The sequence below is a fragment of the Jaculus jaculus genome, chromosome 16, assembly GCF_020740685.1.
Source record: "Jaculus jaculus isolate mJacJac1 chromosome 16, mJacJac1.mat.Y.cur, whole genome shotgun sequence".
Taxonomy (NCBI): Eukaryota; Metazoa; Chordata; class Mammalia; order Rodentia; family Dipodidae; genus Jaculus; species Jaculus jaculus.
This window is the reverse complement of record NC_059117.1, coordinates 21400320-21419475: the sequence shown is the minus strand read 5'-3', so window position 1 is coordinate 21419475 and position 19156 is coordinate 21400320. Positions and strand designations below refer to the sequence as shown.

Below are 19156 nucleotides of genomic sequence, written 5' to 3'. Positions count from 1 at the left end.
GAATTTACTATGCAGTCTCAGTGTGGCCTTGAAGTCATGGTGATCATCCCTTCTCTGCCCCCATGTGCTGGAATTGAAGGCATGTGCCACCATGACTGGCTTCATACTTCATATTAAAAAAGCTTTATTTAAAAAATTTAAAAACAATATTCTTTTTAGGAAACTTTCATACTTCTCTCCCCCAAATCTATATAAATTCAGAAAACATTGTTCACTATTTGAATTCAGGAAAACTGAATGTCTGAACCACCTGGATTTGATAAAACTAAATTTCTGGGTCTATCCAAGATTTGCTGAACCAGAATCTCTGAGGATAGGTATAGGTCGGACTTAGAGAGAGAGAGAAAAAAAAAAGCTCCCAGGGAAATTATGTGTTTTTTTTTGAGACATGATCTTGGTGTGTAGCCCATGCTGGCCTAGAACTTGCAATTCTCTTCGTCCAGGTTTCTGACTGCTCAGGTTATAGACAAGTGCTATTATGCCTGGACCCAGAGATTGCTCTTCTGAAGTTGGACAGTCACTGATTTAAAGGAAAAATATCAAGATGTGACTTCTCTGATTTCATTGTGGACAGAATATGACGTTAAGATACTTTCGAAAGTCTAGTCAAAGGCCATAATGGTCTGTAAGGTAATCTAAGACTGCCGATGTGCTTGACAGAGCATTAAATACTCTTTTTTCCTGTCTTGATGTTATCTTTTCCATCATGTACATTAAATGTTGGTGGAAACAGATATAAGGAGTTCCAAGTTCAAGGGCGATGTCAACCCAGTCCCAGATGCATTTCAGTGGGGTTTCTTCATATCCAGCAAACATGGCTGGGTTTGTCAAAAGCCCTCTTGCAACCATTACACCTGCAAATTAAAATATACCATACTTGTCTGTATGTTAAGGATCCATGGTTATTAGTTCAAAAAAATGAACACTAAATCAAAAACATGTTATTCAAGATTTCACAAAACATTTATTCTAAGTTATTTAGTTTAATAATACAACAATTTATCTTTGGTGCCATTTGTACTTAAACAATTTATAAGAGTGCTGAATTAATTGGTCTTAAGTTTTTCTTTAGGGGCAGCCACGTTGTCATGAATTGGGCTACTTAAACTTGAGTTTATCTGCATTCTCCCACTTAAGTGTTCTAAGACTGGCATGCCAATTATTTAAGGGGATAACAAATTTGCACAGCAGTTCTGGGATTCCTTTGGTTATATTTAGGAGGAGGGGGAGGGAGGAGGGGGGGGTAATATGAATGAATGAATATGGGCATGTCAGGGCCTCCAGCCACTGCAAATGAAATGTAGACCCTTGTGCATCTGGCTTATGTTGGTGCTGGGGATTGAATCTGAGTCCTTTGGCTTTGTAGGCAAATGCCTTAACTGCCAAGCCTCTCTCCAGCCCTATTAACTCTAATTTTTATTCTAGGTGCCTGTGGTATTTTGAATAGATAGCCCCCAATATATTCAGGATTCTATTACAGTTTGTAATTTAGATCTGCAGCCACCTGGCTGGAGGACGTATCACTGTGGGTGGATCTTAGGGTCCAGCTCTAAGGTGTGGAGGTAGATCTGGAATTCCAGCCTAAAGATACACAGAGTGGGGCTGGAGAGATGGCTTAGCGGTTAAGGCGTTTGCTTGCAAAGCCAAAGGATTCCAGCTGGACTCTCCAGGACCCACATTAAGCCAAATGCATAAGGGGGCACATGCATCTGGAATTCGTCTGCAGTGGCTGGAGATCCTGGTGTACCCATTCCCTCCCCTCTTTCTGCCTCTTTCTCTCCCTCAAACAAATAAATAAAAATATATATTAAAAAAAAAAAATAAAAGACACACAGAGTGCTTGAGCTCTGCCTGGAGTTTCTGAAGTGTGATTGCTTCCTGGTAGTGGCTTGTGGCTTCTCTCTGCTTGGTCCTGTTAAAGAGGGCCAACTTACTCTGCCTTTATGGAACTTCCCCTTGATCTGTGAGCTTTCAGTAAATCCCTTCTCCCATAACTATGCCTGGTTTTGGAAGTTCATACCAGAAATATAAGGCAATTAGTTACTAATCATTTGATATAATGGTGGCAGAAAAAAACCTAAAATAAATTACCTCACCTAAAATAAAGGTCTCCAAAAGGAAGATTTCAATTATTTTAATAAATTGTTCAGCTTACATTAGTATGATAAAGTATGAATCAAAGTTAAAGAAACATGAAAATCAAATTAACATTTCTCCCTCATTCTCATGTGTCTGATTAAAAGATTATAAAAATTCATTTATTTATTGCTCACCATTTGTCCCAGTAATCTTCCACACATTCTGTGCTTCTTTTAAACTTCTGATGTCTCCGTTGGCGATTACAGGTATAGACACATTTTCCTTTATTATTTTCATGGCATCATAGTGGACTGGGTGATGTCTCTCTTCAACAGTTCTTCCATGGACTGTAATCCAGGAAACTCCTGTTGCTTCAGCCTTCCGACAGAGATCTATGGTTCTTGTGAGGTCATCATGGATCCTGCAATTTAAAAATTTCATTTGTCTATAGCACACAATTTTAATGCTCAGTTTCCTAATTCCACCCACTACATTTAGTTAGCTTTGCTATACTGCGTTATCACTTAATGCCACTGTAAGTAAGGTTTTATTCAGTGATCAGTTATCACACAGACCTCAAACTGTTACTTCACTATTGGCAACAAGAGAACAACCAAGATTTACCTTACCTTGCTTATCCCTTTTGTGTCTGAAATCAAAGCATCATCAATATACTGTTATTGAATGAACAGAAGGATATTATCTGTATAGGTGATGTACATGCCCCCACATGGACACTTTTAAAAACTTGTTTTTAAAAAAATTAATTTATTTATGGGGGCGCAGAGAGGGAGGGAGAGAATGGGCACACTAGGGCCTCTAGCCACTGCAAATGAACCCTAGATGCATACACCGTCATGTGCACATGTCTTATGTGGGTGCTGGGGAACTGAGCCTGGATCCCAATGAACCTGGGTCCTTAGGCTTTGCAGGCAAGCACCTTAATAACTAAGCCACCCCTCTAACCCCCTAAGTTTTTACTGACAATTTTCATATATGTACATAATATAGTTTGATCATAATCTCCTCCCTTTACCTCCCTATCTCCCTTTTCCCATATCCCCTCCACTGTATTCTATTGTATTCTACTGGATACTGGGAATATTTGTCAGCATTAAATGCTACTTAGAAAAAGTTAAGTGTTAGGTGAAGCCTTGTAGCAAGGGATTTTTTTTGTTGTTAAAAGAGGAAGTTCATCAGATTTATAAGTAAACTCAGGGTATATGTTATTAAACATCTTTCAACATTTCCTTTTGTTAGCTACCTATTTAGAACAGACACTCCCACATCACCAGAAAAATGAGTATCATTATATATATATTTTATGCAGTCTCAGGGTGGCCTGGAACTCAAGGCGATCCTCCTACCTCTGCCTCCTGAGTGCTGGGATTAAAGGCATGTGCCACCATGCCTGGCTTCATTAAATAACTTTAAAAAATATATTTATTTGTAGCCAGCCTGAGGCTATACAGTGAATTCCAGGTCAGCCTGAGCTAGGGTGAGACCCTGTTCCTTGAAAAACCAAATAAACAAAACAAAAACAAAAAGAAAAGAAAAAAAAAAAACTTGCAAGCAGAGAGAGATAGAAGAGAGACAGAGGAAATGGGTGTGCCTGGGCCTCCAGATTCTGTAAATAAACTCCAGATGCAAGCCCCACTCTGTGCATCTGGCTTTACATGGGTGCTGGGGAACTGAACTCAGCCCACTGGGTTTAGCAGGCAAGTGCCATAACTGCTGAGCCATCTCTTCAGTGGCCAAAATAAATGTCTTTAAATTACCCAAATCATACACTATCTTGTCAACAGATAAAAATATTATTACCTTATTTTAATTGAAACTGAAAATCTAGGATTTTCCACTTGGTTTCTTACTTGTTTCACCATATCTTGAACAAGCTCTGGCTTGTTTATTAAGCAAGCTCCATAACCTTCTGCCATTGCCCACCTTCATAAATCAAGCACAACAGATGGATTGTCAACAGCTGGAAAGGAGGAGAAGGTTCTAAAAGCACTGAAATGTAATTGCATCAATCTATTTATCTACTGATCTGGAACGATCCTGACTTCTAAAATTCAAAGATTAATACTTCTAAGTGGTTCAATGAGATTAGGAAAACATGTACCAAGACCAAAAAGTACTGAGGGGGAAATAGTTTTCACTGGCAAGTAAGAATATTAAATTAGAATTCATTCAACCAATACAGATTTAAGTAATGTATTACCTGCAATTACTTCAGATTTTTAAAATTCCAAATTTGATGTTTATTGTGCATAACAAGGTTTTATTAAGTCTCAAGTAGAAAGTTATTTTTGGCTTATAACACTCCAATCCCACTGAGCAGCTTGTCTGATTCTCTTAATGAGTACACAAATACGTCTAAGCTGATTTGGATTATATTGCACTCAAAACTTTGATTTTATTCTTTGGACATATTTGGAATTATTGATAAATAATCTAGTACAACTCAAGCACAGTACAGATATTCTTAAGTACGTCTCACCCAAACCCAGTTATTTACCAATCAAATGAGTACAGTATAGAAAGGAAAACTTTTCGGTGACTGTAGTATTTTGTAACAGAAATAAATTAGGAGAAAATGTGGTAACTCCCAATCACAGAACCAGTGTTTGACGCAAGTCATCAGATTCTCACAGAAACTACTGATGGCGGAGGGTCAAGGAAGAGCCATACAAAAGCTAGTAATGAGAAAAATATTCGGCAATGAGCCTATGAATCACTTCAGCTACCAGAACAGATCTTTGCAGCAATGTTCCTAATACTCTCTTCTTATATTTTTCCTTGTGTAGAGCCCTGGTGCTCGAACTCTGTGCTCTTTTTAACTTGTAGAAAACTAGAAAGATATTTTACCACGTTCACATATTTTTTATTTTCTATTGTTGTGAAAATTCTTCCAACTTCTTTGAGCTTTACCTCTGAGGGCAACCACAGTTAATGTCTATTCCATTTGCGTAAGGACTGACTATCCGAGCGGCGTCAGATAAGACTCTTGCATCATTAGCTGCAAACTGAACAATCAATGGACAATCGCCTGATTAAAAAAATAAATAAAAGGACAGTTCAACATTAAAAACCACAGGAAACGAAGATACACACACACCCCTAACTCACAAACAGTACAAAATTTGATGAAATGAAAAGTTTAAACACTCTAGATGAACAGCTGCACCCCCCCCCCACCGTTTCTAAACTGCTTATTTGTGGCTTTGGTAAGCAATATTGCAACAAGGATTCTCTGCATTCATGCTTTTTTGAGTCTATTTCTAGATTCCTACTAGTGTATTATTGAATAGGTCTTTAGCACTAACCAGGCCTCTAACACAGATAATTCAAGTGTTAATAGACATAGAAGCATATTGATATGAAGGCTTCCTGTTTCTTCACAACATGCCCTATATCGAATATCCAACTCTTGTGTAACTTTGTGAGTTCTTCGTATTTGTGACACTTTTTTTTCAGTGTGCAATTCCATTATTTCTTTTTATTCTTTTTGTTTGTTTTTTTTCAAGACAGAGTCTAACTCTATCCAAGACTGACCTGTAATTCACTCTGTACTAACAGGCTGCCCTTGAACTCAGGGATCCTCCTATCTCTGCCTCCTGAGTGCTAGGATTAAAGGCGTGTGCCACCATAACTGGCTGTTTGTTCTATATGTAAACTTTCGTTTGTAATTTTTTTAATAAAAAGGAAATGAGCCACTGTCTATCATGGGTTTTGTTTTTTTAAAGATATTTTATATAGGGCTGGAGAGAAGTCTTAGCGGTTAAGGTACTTGTCTGCGAAGCCTAAGGACCCAGGTTTGATTCTCCAGATCCCATATAAGCCAGATGTACGTGATGGTGCATCCCTCTGGAGTTTGTTTACAGTGGCTAAAGGCCTTGACATGCCCATTCTCTTTCTCTCATGTGCCACTTGGTGCACCTGGCTTTACATGGATACTGGGGAACTGAGTATGGGTCCTTAGGCTTTGTAGGCAAGTGCCTTAACAGCTGAGCCATCTCTGTAGCCATGTATTATATTTTTATATTTCTGTTCATCTTTGAGTACATTGGTATATATGTTTAAAATTTATTGTGGTTAAATGTGTCTGAACATTCCTAGGTTAAAAAAAAAATCTTTTATTTGCACATCTGTGTGTGTGTGTGTGTGTGTGTGTGTGTGTGTGTGCGCGCGCGCGTGCGTGCACCTGCCAGGGTCTCATTGTTGCAAATGAATGCCAGATGAATGTACTATTCTGTGTCCAGCTTTACACGGAGGCTAGGGAATCGAACCCAGGCTGGCAAGCTTTGCAAGTAACAGCCTTTAACCACTGAGCAGTCTCCCCAGCCCCCTTTCCTAGGTTTTAAGGAACATATTTTTCTCATATTTGGACAGTGTTAAGCGCTCTGAAGAAATGTATTTTAACAAATCTAAAGTTTTTTGGGGGGTCCACCTGTGACATTCACTGGATATTTATAAAACACAGATTTCTGGGCATTACCTCATTTGCACTGATCCAAGATTCTTATGGCAACGAACTCATTTACAAGGTTATGATGGGAAAGAATTTTTTTCTTTATGGGCACATAGAGTACTTTTTCCTTTTGTATTGCAAGTTACAATATTAAATAACCACTTTTAGCCTAATATATTTTCAACACTGTTAAGTGGTGAGGAAGGTAACAAGCTATTTCTATAGTTCCATCATTCAAGGAGCCAATGATCGAGTGGGAGAAACGGACACTTAAGGAGAACACAATAATATAGCAGGGTTAAGTATACAATAGGGCCTGGGCTTACGAGGGATAACAGGAGTGCAAAGTGCACAGGAAAGGCTCTGTCACTACAGACTCTGACAGCTGGATTCAATAACAGGACCTGGGGATAGGCATGGCTGGGAAGGACAGTCTAGGCAGAGGGTGTGACACGGCAAGCACAGACCCCTAAGAAGCTAGTGGGAGGTACGGCTGACGACGAAATCGGCAGTGGCGTAAGGAAGGACTTTAAGGGAGTGGCGACTGTCAGGAAGCCTGGAGTGCTCAGACTGCTTTTCAAAACAGGTTGCTGAGCCAGACACCCAGTGTTTCTGATTCTGTAGGTCTGGAGTGGAGCCTGAAAATGTTTATTTACAAGTTTGCAAATGATAACAACTTAATTACTTTAGGCAGAACACCAAGAAGGGAAGAGTCATGATAAAATTCACATGGTAGGTAGGCCACCTGGGCTGTTTGGAGCATAGTTTGAATGAAAACAGATCGCAGGCAGAGAAACAGGAATTTATTGTTAATAGCTCAAGAGAGTGAAGGTGGGGGCCTTAATAAAAGCTAACTGATTTCTGATAGATCACTGACAGTTTATAATTTAAATACTTCTGAAACTAAAGGACTATAATACATAATCTCTGAATTATACTGTCTTTGATTAGATAAAATAGCTTATTAAAAAGAAAAAAACAACCCTGGTTTTCACATACCTTGGTTTGTGGTAAATTCACTGTCTCTGGCTTTTATAGATCTGACAAAATCAGCAGCCACGATCATTGGTGTATAACACAGATCACAGCAGTATTTTCTTACTAGCGTTCTAAAAGCCAACCTGGGAGCATATAAAAGTTTAATTATGCAGTTAGAAAACATTAAAATCCTATGTACTTGTAGTTTAATTTAGTTAATTGTTAAATATTAGAGGGAGTTCCAAGTGAAGATGAACATATACTTTTTTCTAGTATTCCTGCTAAGTAGAACTAAAAACCCCAATATTATTTATAAAACAACTACAGGAAAATCCCAAAAGGTAGAGAGCAAAGGGTAGGCAGGCTAGTGGCCTCATATACCAAGAAACGAGAGGATGGCAAGTTCTAGACTTGGGATTGGAGCACCAATGAGTGCAGAGAGAGCCCCACAGGAGTCTCCTCTCTAATAAAGGCCCAAGGGAAACCTGGCAAGACAGAAAGTCACAGTTTTATACTCCAACTCTCCAGAAAGAGCTATGAGGTGACTCTACTAGAAAAGATGAGAGGGGATCCTAGACTTTCACCCTCATAAGGCTGTAGGGGTGCCCTAACACCTCACTGTCACAGTGTCCAATAAAACCTGGTAGAGATTTGAAGCCTTTAGCCCTATTGGACAGTGAGACTACCCTCCCACTCCTGTAGGTCAGTAGCAATCGCATGTACTGATAAGACTTCCTTGTGTACTGCACCCAGTAGTAATAAGGCAGCCTTCCTCCGTGTCAGATATGTTGGGAGAAGAGTAGAGCACTTAACGAGAACACCTTCATCATCGTGAACTAGAGGTTATTTCTCATCTCACAGGTGTTTAAGGAAGCCAACTTGAGAATCTTGACTTAATGTTGATAATCATGAGGTGATGCCTCTCTCCTAACTTTTCTCTGATGGAGCAGTTTCAGGAAAAGCCAATTATAACAGAAGGATCAATATTTAAAGTCAGTTAGTGCAACACACTAAGTTAATCACCAAGTTAATAATGAAGAAATAGTATAACTACTGGTACAGAAAAAAAAAACACTTGACAAAATATACTTCTACATGATTAAAAATAATAATAAAAAATACAAATCAGGACTACAGGAAGAGGAAGCTGCCTTAACTCGTTCCACAACATTCATTAAAAACACCCTACAGGACACTTTCTCCCCAGATGGAAACTTGGCAAGGATGTTTACTTTTCTCAGTCATTCAACATAGTGATGGGACTACTAGTAAGTACAAAAAGGCATGAAACAGAATTAGAGAGGGCTTAGTAGTTAAAGGGCTTGTTTGTAAAACTTTATGGCCTGGGTTTGACTCCCCAGTACCCACGTAAAATCAGATGCACAATGTGGTGCTTGCATCTAAAGTTCATTTGAAGCAGCAAAAGCAGCTGGTGTGCCTATACCCTCTCTTACTTTCTCTCCCTCTTCTTGTCTTTGCCAAATAAATTTTAAAAATTAAAAAAAAAAAAAAAAAAAAGAAATACCTTCGGGAGGCAGAAGTAGGAGGATCGCTGTGAGTCCGAGGTCACCCTAAGACTACATAGTAAATTCCAGGTGAGCCTGAGCTACAGCCTAACTCTCAGAAAAAAAAAAAAAAAAAAAAAAGAAAGCCTGTGGCCAAAAGAAATAAAACTGTCCCTGTTTGTAAATAACACAATTGTTTACATAGAAAATCCTAAAACCTTTAATCCCAGCACTCAGGAGGCTGAGGTAGGAGGATCACTGTGAGTTCAAGGTACCTTGACACTAAACAGTGAATTCCAGGTCAGCCTGGGCTAGAGTGAGACTCTACTTCAATAAACAAAACAAACCAAAATCTACAATTAGTAATGTAAGTATGTAGGATATAAGATCCACATACAAAAATCAACCGTATATCTACAGACTTGTAGTAAGACAAACACAAAAGTCAAAATACTACATACAATTGCTCAAGAAAAAAATTGGGTGTCTTATATACACAGTGTGCTCCTGAATTGGGAGAGTTTAACATCGTTGTCAATTCTTGGGCTGCCGTGATGGCTTGGCAATTAAGGTGTGTGGTGGTTTGATTCAGGTGTCCCCCATAAACTTAGGTGTTCTCAATGCCAGGTTCCCAGCTGATAAAGAATTGGGAAGTAATGCCTCCTGGAGGGAGTGATATTGTTGGGGACAGGCTTATGGGTGTTATAGCTAGTTTCCCCAAGCCAGTGTTTGGCACACTCTCCTGTTCCTATTGTCCACCTGATGTGGGCCAGGGGGTGATGTCCACCCTCTGCACATGCCATGTTTTTCCTGCCATCATGGAGCTTCCCCTCAAGCTGGCGGGGTGGAATTGGAACTCCAGAGACTTGCTGCTGTTTAGAATTATTGAACTTGGAGACTTGTTACTTTGGATTTGAAGCTACAGAGTTTCTAAATTTGATTCTCCAGGACCCACATAAGCCTGATGCACAAGGTGGCACATACATCTGGAGTTCGTCTGTGGGGGCTGGAGGCCCTGGCATGCCCATTATCTCTCTTTCTCAAATAAATAAGTATAAAAAATTTAAAAAAGATTGTCAATTCTCTCCAACGTGTTATACAGGTTTTACATAATTCTTATGGAAATTCCAGCAAAATGGTTGCAGAACTAGACAAAGGAACAAGAATAGCTAAACATTTTTGGAAAAGAACAACGAAGTGTGAGGTATCAGTCCCTTAATTCCTGGACTTTCTACACAGGGACAGTAATAGATACTCCGGAATTTGTGGAAGGACAGACATGTAAATCCATGGGACAAAATACAAATCCCCATTTTCCAACAAAGAAGAAAAGGAAATTCAACAGAGAAAAGACATCCTTTTAAATGAATACTGGTAGTTAATGGAGATCCTAAGGCAACAAAATGAGGCCCTAAATTTCACTATTTATACAATAATTTGCACAACAGATCAGACTTAAGTCTACTGTTATAAACTCAGAAAACTCAGGAGAAAATCTTTAGAAACTTGAACTACAAAGATTTCCTATACTTGACACCAAATCACAATTTATACAAAGAAAAGTTAATTAAAGGTACTTCATAAACACCCTCCTAAGATGAAAAGACAAGCCACACACTGAAAGAAAATACCTGTAAGCCATATAGTAGCACCTAGAATATATAAACGAACTTTACCACTGAACCACTCAGTAGTACACACATGAAAAAAAAACAATTAAAGCCTAATTTTAAAATGGACAAAGCAGCCGGGCATGGTGGCTCACACCTTTAATCCCAGCACTTGGGAAGCAGAGGTCGGAGGATCACCATGAGTTCGAGGCCACCCTGAGACTACATAGTGAAATCCAGGTCAGCCTGAGCTAGAATGAGACCTTACCTCAGGGGAAAAACAAACAAACAAACAAACAAACAAACAAAAAACAATGATGATGAAATGCATAAAGTATTTGAATAAACATCTCTACAAAAAAAATACAGAAACAGTCAAGCAGCACATATAAAGATTAATATCATTAATTTTTAGAGAAATGCAAATCAAACCAGAGAGAAATCTAATTCACACATATTAGAATGAGTATACTAATTAAAAGAAAAAGCAAAGAAGTATTGACAAAGGGCTGGAGAAACAGGCACTCGTGCACTGTTGGGGAGAAAGTAATACGGTATAGTCCACCAACCACAATGTTTTTCCTCAGAAAATATAACACGGAATTACCACATCATCCTACATCACCCAAAAGAACCAAAAACAGGGTCTGAGGTATTTATATGCCCATGTTCATGGCAGTATTGTCTGTCAAAAGGTGGAAACAATCCAAGTGTCTATTAAGAGATGAGCACAGAAACAAAATGTACTATATACATATAATAGACTTATTCACCCTTAAAAAGGAAGTGTGGCATATGCTACAATATAGGTGAATCTTGAAATAAGCTAGTCTCACAAAGGTAAGTTAATACTCTTATGATCCTATTTGCATGAGATATCCAGAGCAGCCAAATTTATAGAGAGGAAGTAGATTGATGGTTGTCAGGGGCATGGACAATTATTGCTTAACAGTACATTTGGAGATACAGTTTCATTAAGTGGAAAAGAGGTTTAAAGATTAGCTACATAGCACTGAGTAGGACAGTTAAAAACAACTAAAATATAAACACTGTGTGTGTATTTTTAAGACAGGGCCTCACTATGCAGTCTAGGTTAGCCTTGAACTCATTATGCTATTTCATTCTCTGTGAGTGCTGGTATTACAAGTATGCATGACCATGCCTAGCTGTTATGTGCATAACAAAAAAACTGAAAACCTTTCAAAAGTAAAAAACAAAATGAACAAATAACCCCCAAAACCCAAGACACTGAGAACCAAGTTACAATATGGCAAAAGCAAGAAACATTTCTTCAAAATTATTTAGTGGCAATTAATCAAATGAAAAGATGTTTAATATCACTAGGCATATAGGAAATAAAAATTAAAACCAGAATGAGGTGTCACTATGCATCTATCAAATGGCTAAAATAAAACTGTAATTGTCAAAAGTTGGGAAAGACACACTAGATGCCTCATATGGTGTATGGTGAAAGTACAAAATTGTATTTCTACTCTAGAAAAGTTTAGCTTTAAATAATAGTATAGCTGGCACATGTCTTTAATCCCACCACTCTGGAGGCAGAGGTAGAAGGACTGTCATGAGTTTGAAACCCCCTTGAGACTACATAGTGAATTCCAGGTCAGCCTGCGCTACAGCAAAACTTTACTTCAAAAATCAAAACCAACCAGCCAACCCCCCTCCCTGCGAAAAACCCAAAACATTAAACATAAACCTCATGACTCAACAATTACTCTGTGATCTTGTCTCAAAAGGTATATTCACTGTGCACATATGTTTACACACATTGAATACCTACATCTGTATCCACTTTTATTACTATTATTTTTGTTTTTTTCAAGGAATGGTCCCATTGTAGCCAAGGCCAACCTAGAATTCACCATGTGGTCTCAAACTCATGGCAATCCTATCTCTGCCTCCTGAGACTAAAGGCATGTGCAACCATGCCCAGCTTATTACATGACGTTATTATATTTTATAGACATAATAAGTGAAGCTTGGAGGGACTGTTCAGGGACACACAAACCAAGTGTTAGGTATTAGAACTAGAGCCGAGTTCTAAATCCTGACTCCAAAGATAGGAGTTAGAAGATTCTTCTCAGATGAGTGATTTACATTTTTTTCTTGTTGTTTATTTAAGAGTGGCAGACAGAGAGATAGAGATAGAGATAGAGACAGAGATAGAGATAGAGAGGGAGGGAGGGATGGAGGGAGGGGGGAATGAATGGGTGCGCCAGGGCCTCCAGCCACTGTAAACGAACTCAAGACGCATGTGCCCCCTTGTGCATCTGGCTAACGAGGGTCCTGGGAAATCGAGTCTTGAACCGGGGTCCTTAGGCTTCACAGGCAAGCGCTTAACCGCTAAGCCATCTCTCCAGCCCTGATTTACATTTTTAAAAAGTATTTTATTTATTTACTTTAGACAGAGAAGAGAATGGGGATGCCAGGCCCTTTAGCCACTGTAAATGAACTTTAGATGCATGTGCCACCTTGTGCATCTGGCTTTATGTGGGTACTGGGGAACTGAACCTGGGTTTTTTGGCTTTGCAGGCACGTGCCTTAACTGCTAAGTCATCCCTTAGCCCATTTTTTTTTTTCAACTAGTGATTATAAGTTAAATTACATCTTGTCTCGTTAACCATTTAGCAATACTTACTTTGAATATCGAACCATTGGGGCACAGACTTTTACTAGCTGTCCAGAATGAAACATTTCTACTGGATCTTTTTTTCTTTCTTGACACATTTTAGTCGCTATGATAGAGATCAGTTTCAAATCTGAAAGACAATCAGTTTTGCTATAGTTACCTTTGTGCTGCTGGGACAAAACACCCAACCCAAGGCAGATGATGGGAGGAAAAGGTTTATTTTGGCTTACAGACTCGAAGGGAAGCTCCACTATGGCAGGGGAAAGATGGTATGAGCAGAGGGTGGACATCACTTCCTGGCCAACATCAGGGTGACAATAGCAGCAGCAGAGTGTGCCAAACACTGGCATGGGGAAGCTGGATGTTAACACCCATAAGCCCATCTCTAACAACACACCTCACACAGGATTCCTATTCCCCAATTGTCATCAGCTGGAGATCAAGCATTCAGAATACATAAGTTTATGGGGGGGGCACTTGAATCAAATTACCACATACCCCAACACACTTCCTCCAGCAAGGCTCCACATCTCAAATTGCCACCAGCTGGGGACCAAGCATTCAAACTCATGAGTTTACCAAGGACATTTGATTCAAACCATGAGATTGTACTTTTATTATGTGGAGTCCCATCACTAAAGTGGAAATGCAGGATCCTTGCCTAGTGTATTTGAGGACCTGGGTTTGATCATTCTTCTACCCCACACATATCCAAGGGTTGGAGTTCATAAACTTTTCCTTAACTCCAAACACCCTGTTTTAGTTTGCTGTGGTAAGAAGCGTTAGTTTTTCCCATTCTCTCTTCTTGCACATAAAAAGAAAAAAAAAAATGTCAGTAAAGAACTCCTAAAAGCAACTTACTTCTGTGTACGGTGGACACATGAAACGGAAAATGAACCTGAGCACACGGTCTCCCGCAATTCATGGGACGACGCGCACTGCAGATCCGTCATTCCTACTGGGCATGATGGAGACAAATCATTCCGAGACACAGTCAAAATAAAACCAGAGCGCCGTGTTATCAGCAGATCCGCTCACCTGAGTAGTTAAGAACGTTTGCACTGATGAGGATTTGGGGTAGCGCTTAGCAACTTTCCTTCCCAAGCGTTTCCCGACTGCTTTTAGCCCCGGATGGCCACCCACGGCGCCGGACGGACAACAGCTGTGGAGTGACTGGAAAGTGTCGCCCGGCGGTGAGTGTTAACGAAAGCTCCTCGAAACCCCGTTTCGCTGCCCGCGCTTCTCCGGCTTAACGCTTGCAGCGGGAGCCCAGCGGCGCGCTGGCTTCGGCCCCGTCGCCGTGCAGCGCCCGGGGCTCCCCACGCCCCGCTCGAACACAGAGGCTCCGGGTCCCGCCAAAAACGCAGCGCCCGCGGCCGGCCCGAGCGGCGTGCTGGCGCGTCGTCGTCGCCCGGCTCTGACGTCACCGAGGGGGCGGGACGACTGCCGACGTCATCACCCGGCGCCCGCCAACATGGAAGGCGGCGAAAGCGGCGCCGCAGCGGCTGGCTGTGCGGCTCCGGGGAGCGGGGCGGCTGCAGCGACAGTCCGGGAGCTTCTGCAGGACGGTAAGGAGTCGTTGCGGGGAGGACGCTGGCCTGGAAGCCCGCCTTGCCCGGGCCCGGGGCCGGGGCCCGGGGGAGGTGGACTCGACCCATTGCTTTGCAGAAACTTTTCCGGGCTCGACGTGGCCACTCCCTTCCGCCCGGCCCCTTTCTCACACCGCCCCCCCCCCCCCCCCGCGGGGACCACCCCGTTCCTCAACGTTTCCCTGGGACATTGCTCCTCGCTTCCTTTTGGGGTGTCTTGGGGAACCCTGGGTTCTGGTTGCTCCCATTTCAAGTCGATGCCCACGTGCCAGTGGCTTCCATGAAGTTCCAGACCTGGGCAACCACCTCCTGCTGCCTGAGTTCTGGACCCAGAGTGAAGGTCCACGCCCAGAAGTGTTAGCCCACCTGGAACGGGTGAAGTATTGATGTTGAAGGGAAGCAGGGAGGGAAAATAGACTTGGAATCACTTACAGGTGTCCTGTGCAGGCATATGGTATCCATTTGTGCCGAATGCAGCAGCCCAGTCAGGTTTAATTGATGATTTTGGAAAGAAATGGCCACTCGAGTTAACTATAGTGCATTTGAAAAGAGCGTTCAGTTATATTAATCCAGTTAACATACCCCAAATTTCTTAGACCTCAGAATACAATTCAGATTTCAAAGGTTATGAAGCCTTTTTTTTTTTTACTTGTCCTTAATTTTTAGCTAATGGACATCACATTTTGTCCGTGCATTGTATTCTTGCCTTAATTGCTCTTGCTGAATTGGACATCTCCATTTTATATTCCATGGTGTTAATAGCAGTATCTTGCATAAAGTAGGTGCAGAAATTTTTTTTATTGAACATCACTGTAAGATGCATGTGCACATATTTGTAAACCAAAGTGGTTGTAAATGATTAGAATAAAGTATTGTTTTGTTTTTTGAAGTAGGGTTTCACTGTAGCCCAGGCTGACCTAGAACTCACTGTGTAGTCTCAGGGTGGCCTTGAACTCACTGCAATCCTCCTACCTCTGCCTCCCAATTGCTGGGATTAAAGGCATGTGCCACCACACCCAGCTAAGGTTTTGAATTATTACATTTCTCGGACACTTGAATATTTTATTATTGCCTTAATTTCTTTTCCTAATTTATACACCTTTGTCAAAATATTTTCAGTTTTAAAATATTTTTTCACAAACAGAGAGACAGAGATAGAGAGAGGAAGGAGAGAGAATGGGCATGCCAGCTGTTGCAAATGAACTCCAGATGCATGTGCCGCATTATGCATCTGGCTTTACATGCTTGGTACTGAGGAATTGAACCAGGGTTGTTAGGCTTTCCAGGCAAGTTCCTTAACTGATGAGCTACATTTCCAGCCCTCTCAAAATATTTTCTGAATTAAGTTATGTTGAATTCTTTAGGCTTGAATCTCTGTGTCTTTTTGTATCTTAGTTGAAATTTAATTTAACCAGGTTTTGAACTCTTCATATGTATGAAGTTTATACTCTCAAGTAGCTCACCAGTAGAGGAGAAATGACCTTGCAGAGGTACATGGGTATTCCCTGTAATAGTACTGTAAGAGTAGCCATAGGGTGTGTACACAGTAAAACAGTTATATATACAATGATAACAGGAGGCTAAGGACTGGCTAGGCTTGTCAGGAAAGTTTTCTAGGTGAAGTTATTGTGGAACTATTACCAGGATTGCCCTGATGAACATGTGGATGGAATAACGTGGAACACATCTCAAAGGAGTCTGTGTTTTAGTAGGATCTATCCCAGTAATTTTAATCAGGTTTTAGAGACTGAACTAGCACTCATTGGTGCCTTCTGCATTTTCTAACTTAAATTCTCTTTACCATCCTGCACAGTAATTATTTAGATAACCTTTACTCTTTGAAAATCTCTTCCTTCAAGCCAACAAGACGTTCCTACAAACCCCCGAATATGTCAGAGGTGAACACACACACACACACACATACACACTCTCTTTGTCATTAAATCTTTGAACATAACCTGAGCTGAAGCCATCCTTTCTTTCTTGTCTCCCACTGCATTTTCAGATACACCAGAAGTGGAGTCTGCTTCCTCCTAAGGGCAGTCCCTCCAGTTTGCTCTGGACTTTCTTTCTTCCATTCACTCTACAACCCAGTCATTCCTGAGCTCGACTCTTGAGATCACATTGTCCAGATTCTCATTGGTTCCTGGGAATAAATCAAATTGACATTTTTAGTTCATCAAGGGATTGACTCCTTTCTTGAACATGCTTTTCTCATATGGCTTATTTTTTTAATTCCTAAATCTGGAGGTATTTTCTTCCACTTGCCCCTAATTATACCTGAAAAATTAAACATTTCTATCCATTACTGTGATTCACTGTATTGAAAGTTTGCCAGTGGCAGAGGCTAGGATTGATAAGGTAGTATAATTTGAAAATTTGTGAGCTGTTTCTGATTTGCTTCTTATTGGAATGAGAAAGTTATAAAAGACCGTCCTGGAACTTACTTCAGGAATATCAGTCCTCAAATGCTCTACCCAATAGCTTTCATGTGTTTCATCTTGGGGTGGTCTGATGACTTATTTTCTTTAAACTTGGTTCTTTCTGATCTCTCTTTTTTTCTCTAAGCATTCCTTAGTCCTTTCATCTCCTTTTCTCCTCCCATTTTTGGTGTTTTCCTGGCTTCCAAACATTATATGCTCCATTTCCTTAATTAAAAAAAAATGTTATTTATTTATTTATTTATTTGAGAAAGAGGGAGAGAGAGGAAAAGAGAGAGTAAGAGAATGGGTGCCCCAGGGCCTCTAGCCACTGCAAATGAACTCCAGATGCATGCTTCCCTTGTGTATCTGGCTTATTTGGGCCCTGGGAAGTCAAACCTGGGTCCTTTGGCTTTGCAGGCAAGTGCCTTAACTGCTAAGCCATCTCTTCAGCCCATTTTCTTAATTTTTTAAAATGTATTCTAAAATTTCTATATCAGAGTGTTTTTCCCTGTGTTTTTATATTTATTTATTTATTTATTTATGGGTGGGGGGAGAGGCACATAGAGAGAATGGGCGTGCCATGGTCTCTAGCCCCTGCAAACAAACACCAGATGCATGAGCTCCCCCTTGTGCATCTGGCTTATGTGGGTCCTGGGAAATCGAACTGGAGTCCTTAGGCTTCACAGGCAAGTGCCTTAACTGCTAAGCCATTTCCTCAGCCCTTTTTCTGTATTTTCAATGTTGTCCTTCCCTATCTTTTGATGAATAAACCTATATTTTCTGTCAATTGTAATTTCTGTCTTGACAGTGAACAACATATGAATGAATGGTGTATGTTCTACTTGAGAGAACCTTGCATTTTCCACCGTCTAATCTTGTCCTCTGGTTGTTTCTGTTACCACTTACTATTGGTGATTTGTGAATGCATGCTTAGTCTTTTTATAGGTTGTGAGTTCCTTGGAGACAGTTCTTTTCTTGTTATATTTAATGTCCAGAGGATCTAGCTTGGTGTAAGACTGAATTCCCTATATCAGATAAAGAATATGCCCTGTATTAAATAAAGATACTTGGGAATCATCTTTTATTTACTTAATCAGTATTTTCAGCATGTAACTACCCATTATCTTTTTGCAAGATTTGTCATTTGCTTGACTTTTTTTTTTTTTTTTTGTACTGTGAGAGATAGTGAGTGAGCATGGTTGGTAAGGTAGGAGCAGCGGAAACCCTCAGAGTACAGAGCCCACCACTTGTCCAGGGTCCACAGTTAGGGGTATATTTGGCCCCACAGTCTTCAGGGATGAGCTATGTCTCAACTAGCATTTGTTCAATTCATTTGCCTTGAACTTGGTGAAGCCTCACTTCTTCGATGTGGGGATTTTCTGGTGGCGAGGGAACTTGAACTCAGCTCTGTGCAGGGCTCAGTCACACGCTTTTTATTCTGCAGCCTGGTGTGAATGGAGATGATAACCCACCAGTCGGCACCGCTATGCCCCGGGGCTTCCCAAAAGCACCCGCGTACCTGTCTGGAGCCTAAATTGGGAATAGCACGAGATCAGAAATAATGGAGATCCACCAAAAAACTGTCTCCAAGGTCCTATAGAGCCACATGTACATGCAACAAGTTCCCTCCCCTACCAAGGAGGCTGTGGTTTGCAGCTGATGCACCTTGAGGAAAGGAAGACAGTCAGCTTAATTGGCTGCAGATTGCTTGGCATTCCGAGTGACACTGTCTTACTTCATTATTCTACTGGCCTGTTGACTTAGTACTATATTTTATTAACCTATGTGATTCTATTCTATGCGTATACATTTGTAAACCAGTTTTCTGGGAAAACAAAGACCTTATCGTTTGTT

General features: G+C 40.6%; 2 protein-coding genes and 1 pseudogene across 6 annotated transcripts in view; 1 reads left to right on the top strand and 2 right to left on the bottom strand.

Annotated features, from left to right (window-relative positions):
- Positions 1 to 107: 107 nt before the first annotated feature.
- On the bottom strand, positions 108 to 14605 carry Dus4l (dihydrouridine synthase 4 like). Of its 4 annotated transcripts, none has more exons than XM_045135921.1 (8): positions 14329 to 14605; positions 14152 to 14248; positions 13300 to 13420; positions 7550 to 7671; positions 5011 to 5128; positions 3901 to 4023; positions 2274 to 2500; positions 108 to 854 (listed from the first exon to the last, which is right to left on the bottom strand). In XM_045135921.1, the coding sequence occupies exons 2-8, from the start codon at positions 14213 to 14215 to the stop codon at positions 607 to 609; spliced, it is 1023 nt and encodes a 340-aa protein (XP_044991856.1). In that variant the 5' UTR covers positions 14216 to 14248; positions 14329 to 14605; the 3' UTR covers positions 108 to 606. The 4 variants fall into 4 exon arrangements, with proteins under 4 accessions (XP_044991856.1, XP_044991855.1, XP_004652930.1 ...); XM_045135920.1 differs by having other exon boundaries at positions 14152 to 14245; XM_004652873.2 differs by lacking the exon at positions 14152 to 14248.
- Positions 14606 to 14762: 157 nt separating this feature from the next.
- Positions 14763 to 19156, top strand: part of Cog5 (component of oligomeric golgi complex 5) — a 277027-nt gene continuing 272633 nt past the window's right edge. Inside the window, exon 1 of one of the 2 annotated variants that reach the window (XM_004652876.3) lies at positions 14763 to 14858. In XM_004652876.3, coding sequence (XP_004652933.2) covers positions 14765 to 14858 — 94 coding nt within the window. In that variant the 5' untranslated portion in view covers positions 14763 to 14764. Of the gene's footprint in view, positions 14859 to 15078; positions 15255 to 19156 lie in introns of those variants that run through there. The other variant, XM_045135739.1, reaches the window with a different exon arrangement.
- LOC123455432 lies at positions 18881 to 19005 on the bottom strand (annotated as a pseudogene).

Coding starts and splice junctions, on each gene's coding strand:
- Dus4l (XM_045135921.1), bottom strand. CDS start 14,215: ATGAATTGCGGGAGACCGTGTGCTCAGGTTCATTTTCCGTTTCATGTG. Junction 13,421..14,151: donor TGTGTCCACCGTACACAGAA/GTAAGTTGCTTT, acceptor ATTGTCTTTCAG/ATTTGAAACTGATCTCTATC. Junction 5,129..7,549: donor TGAATTTACCACAAACCAAG/GTATGTGAAAAC, acceptor TTTTTTAATCAG/GCGATTGTCCATTGATTGTT.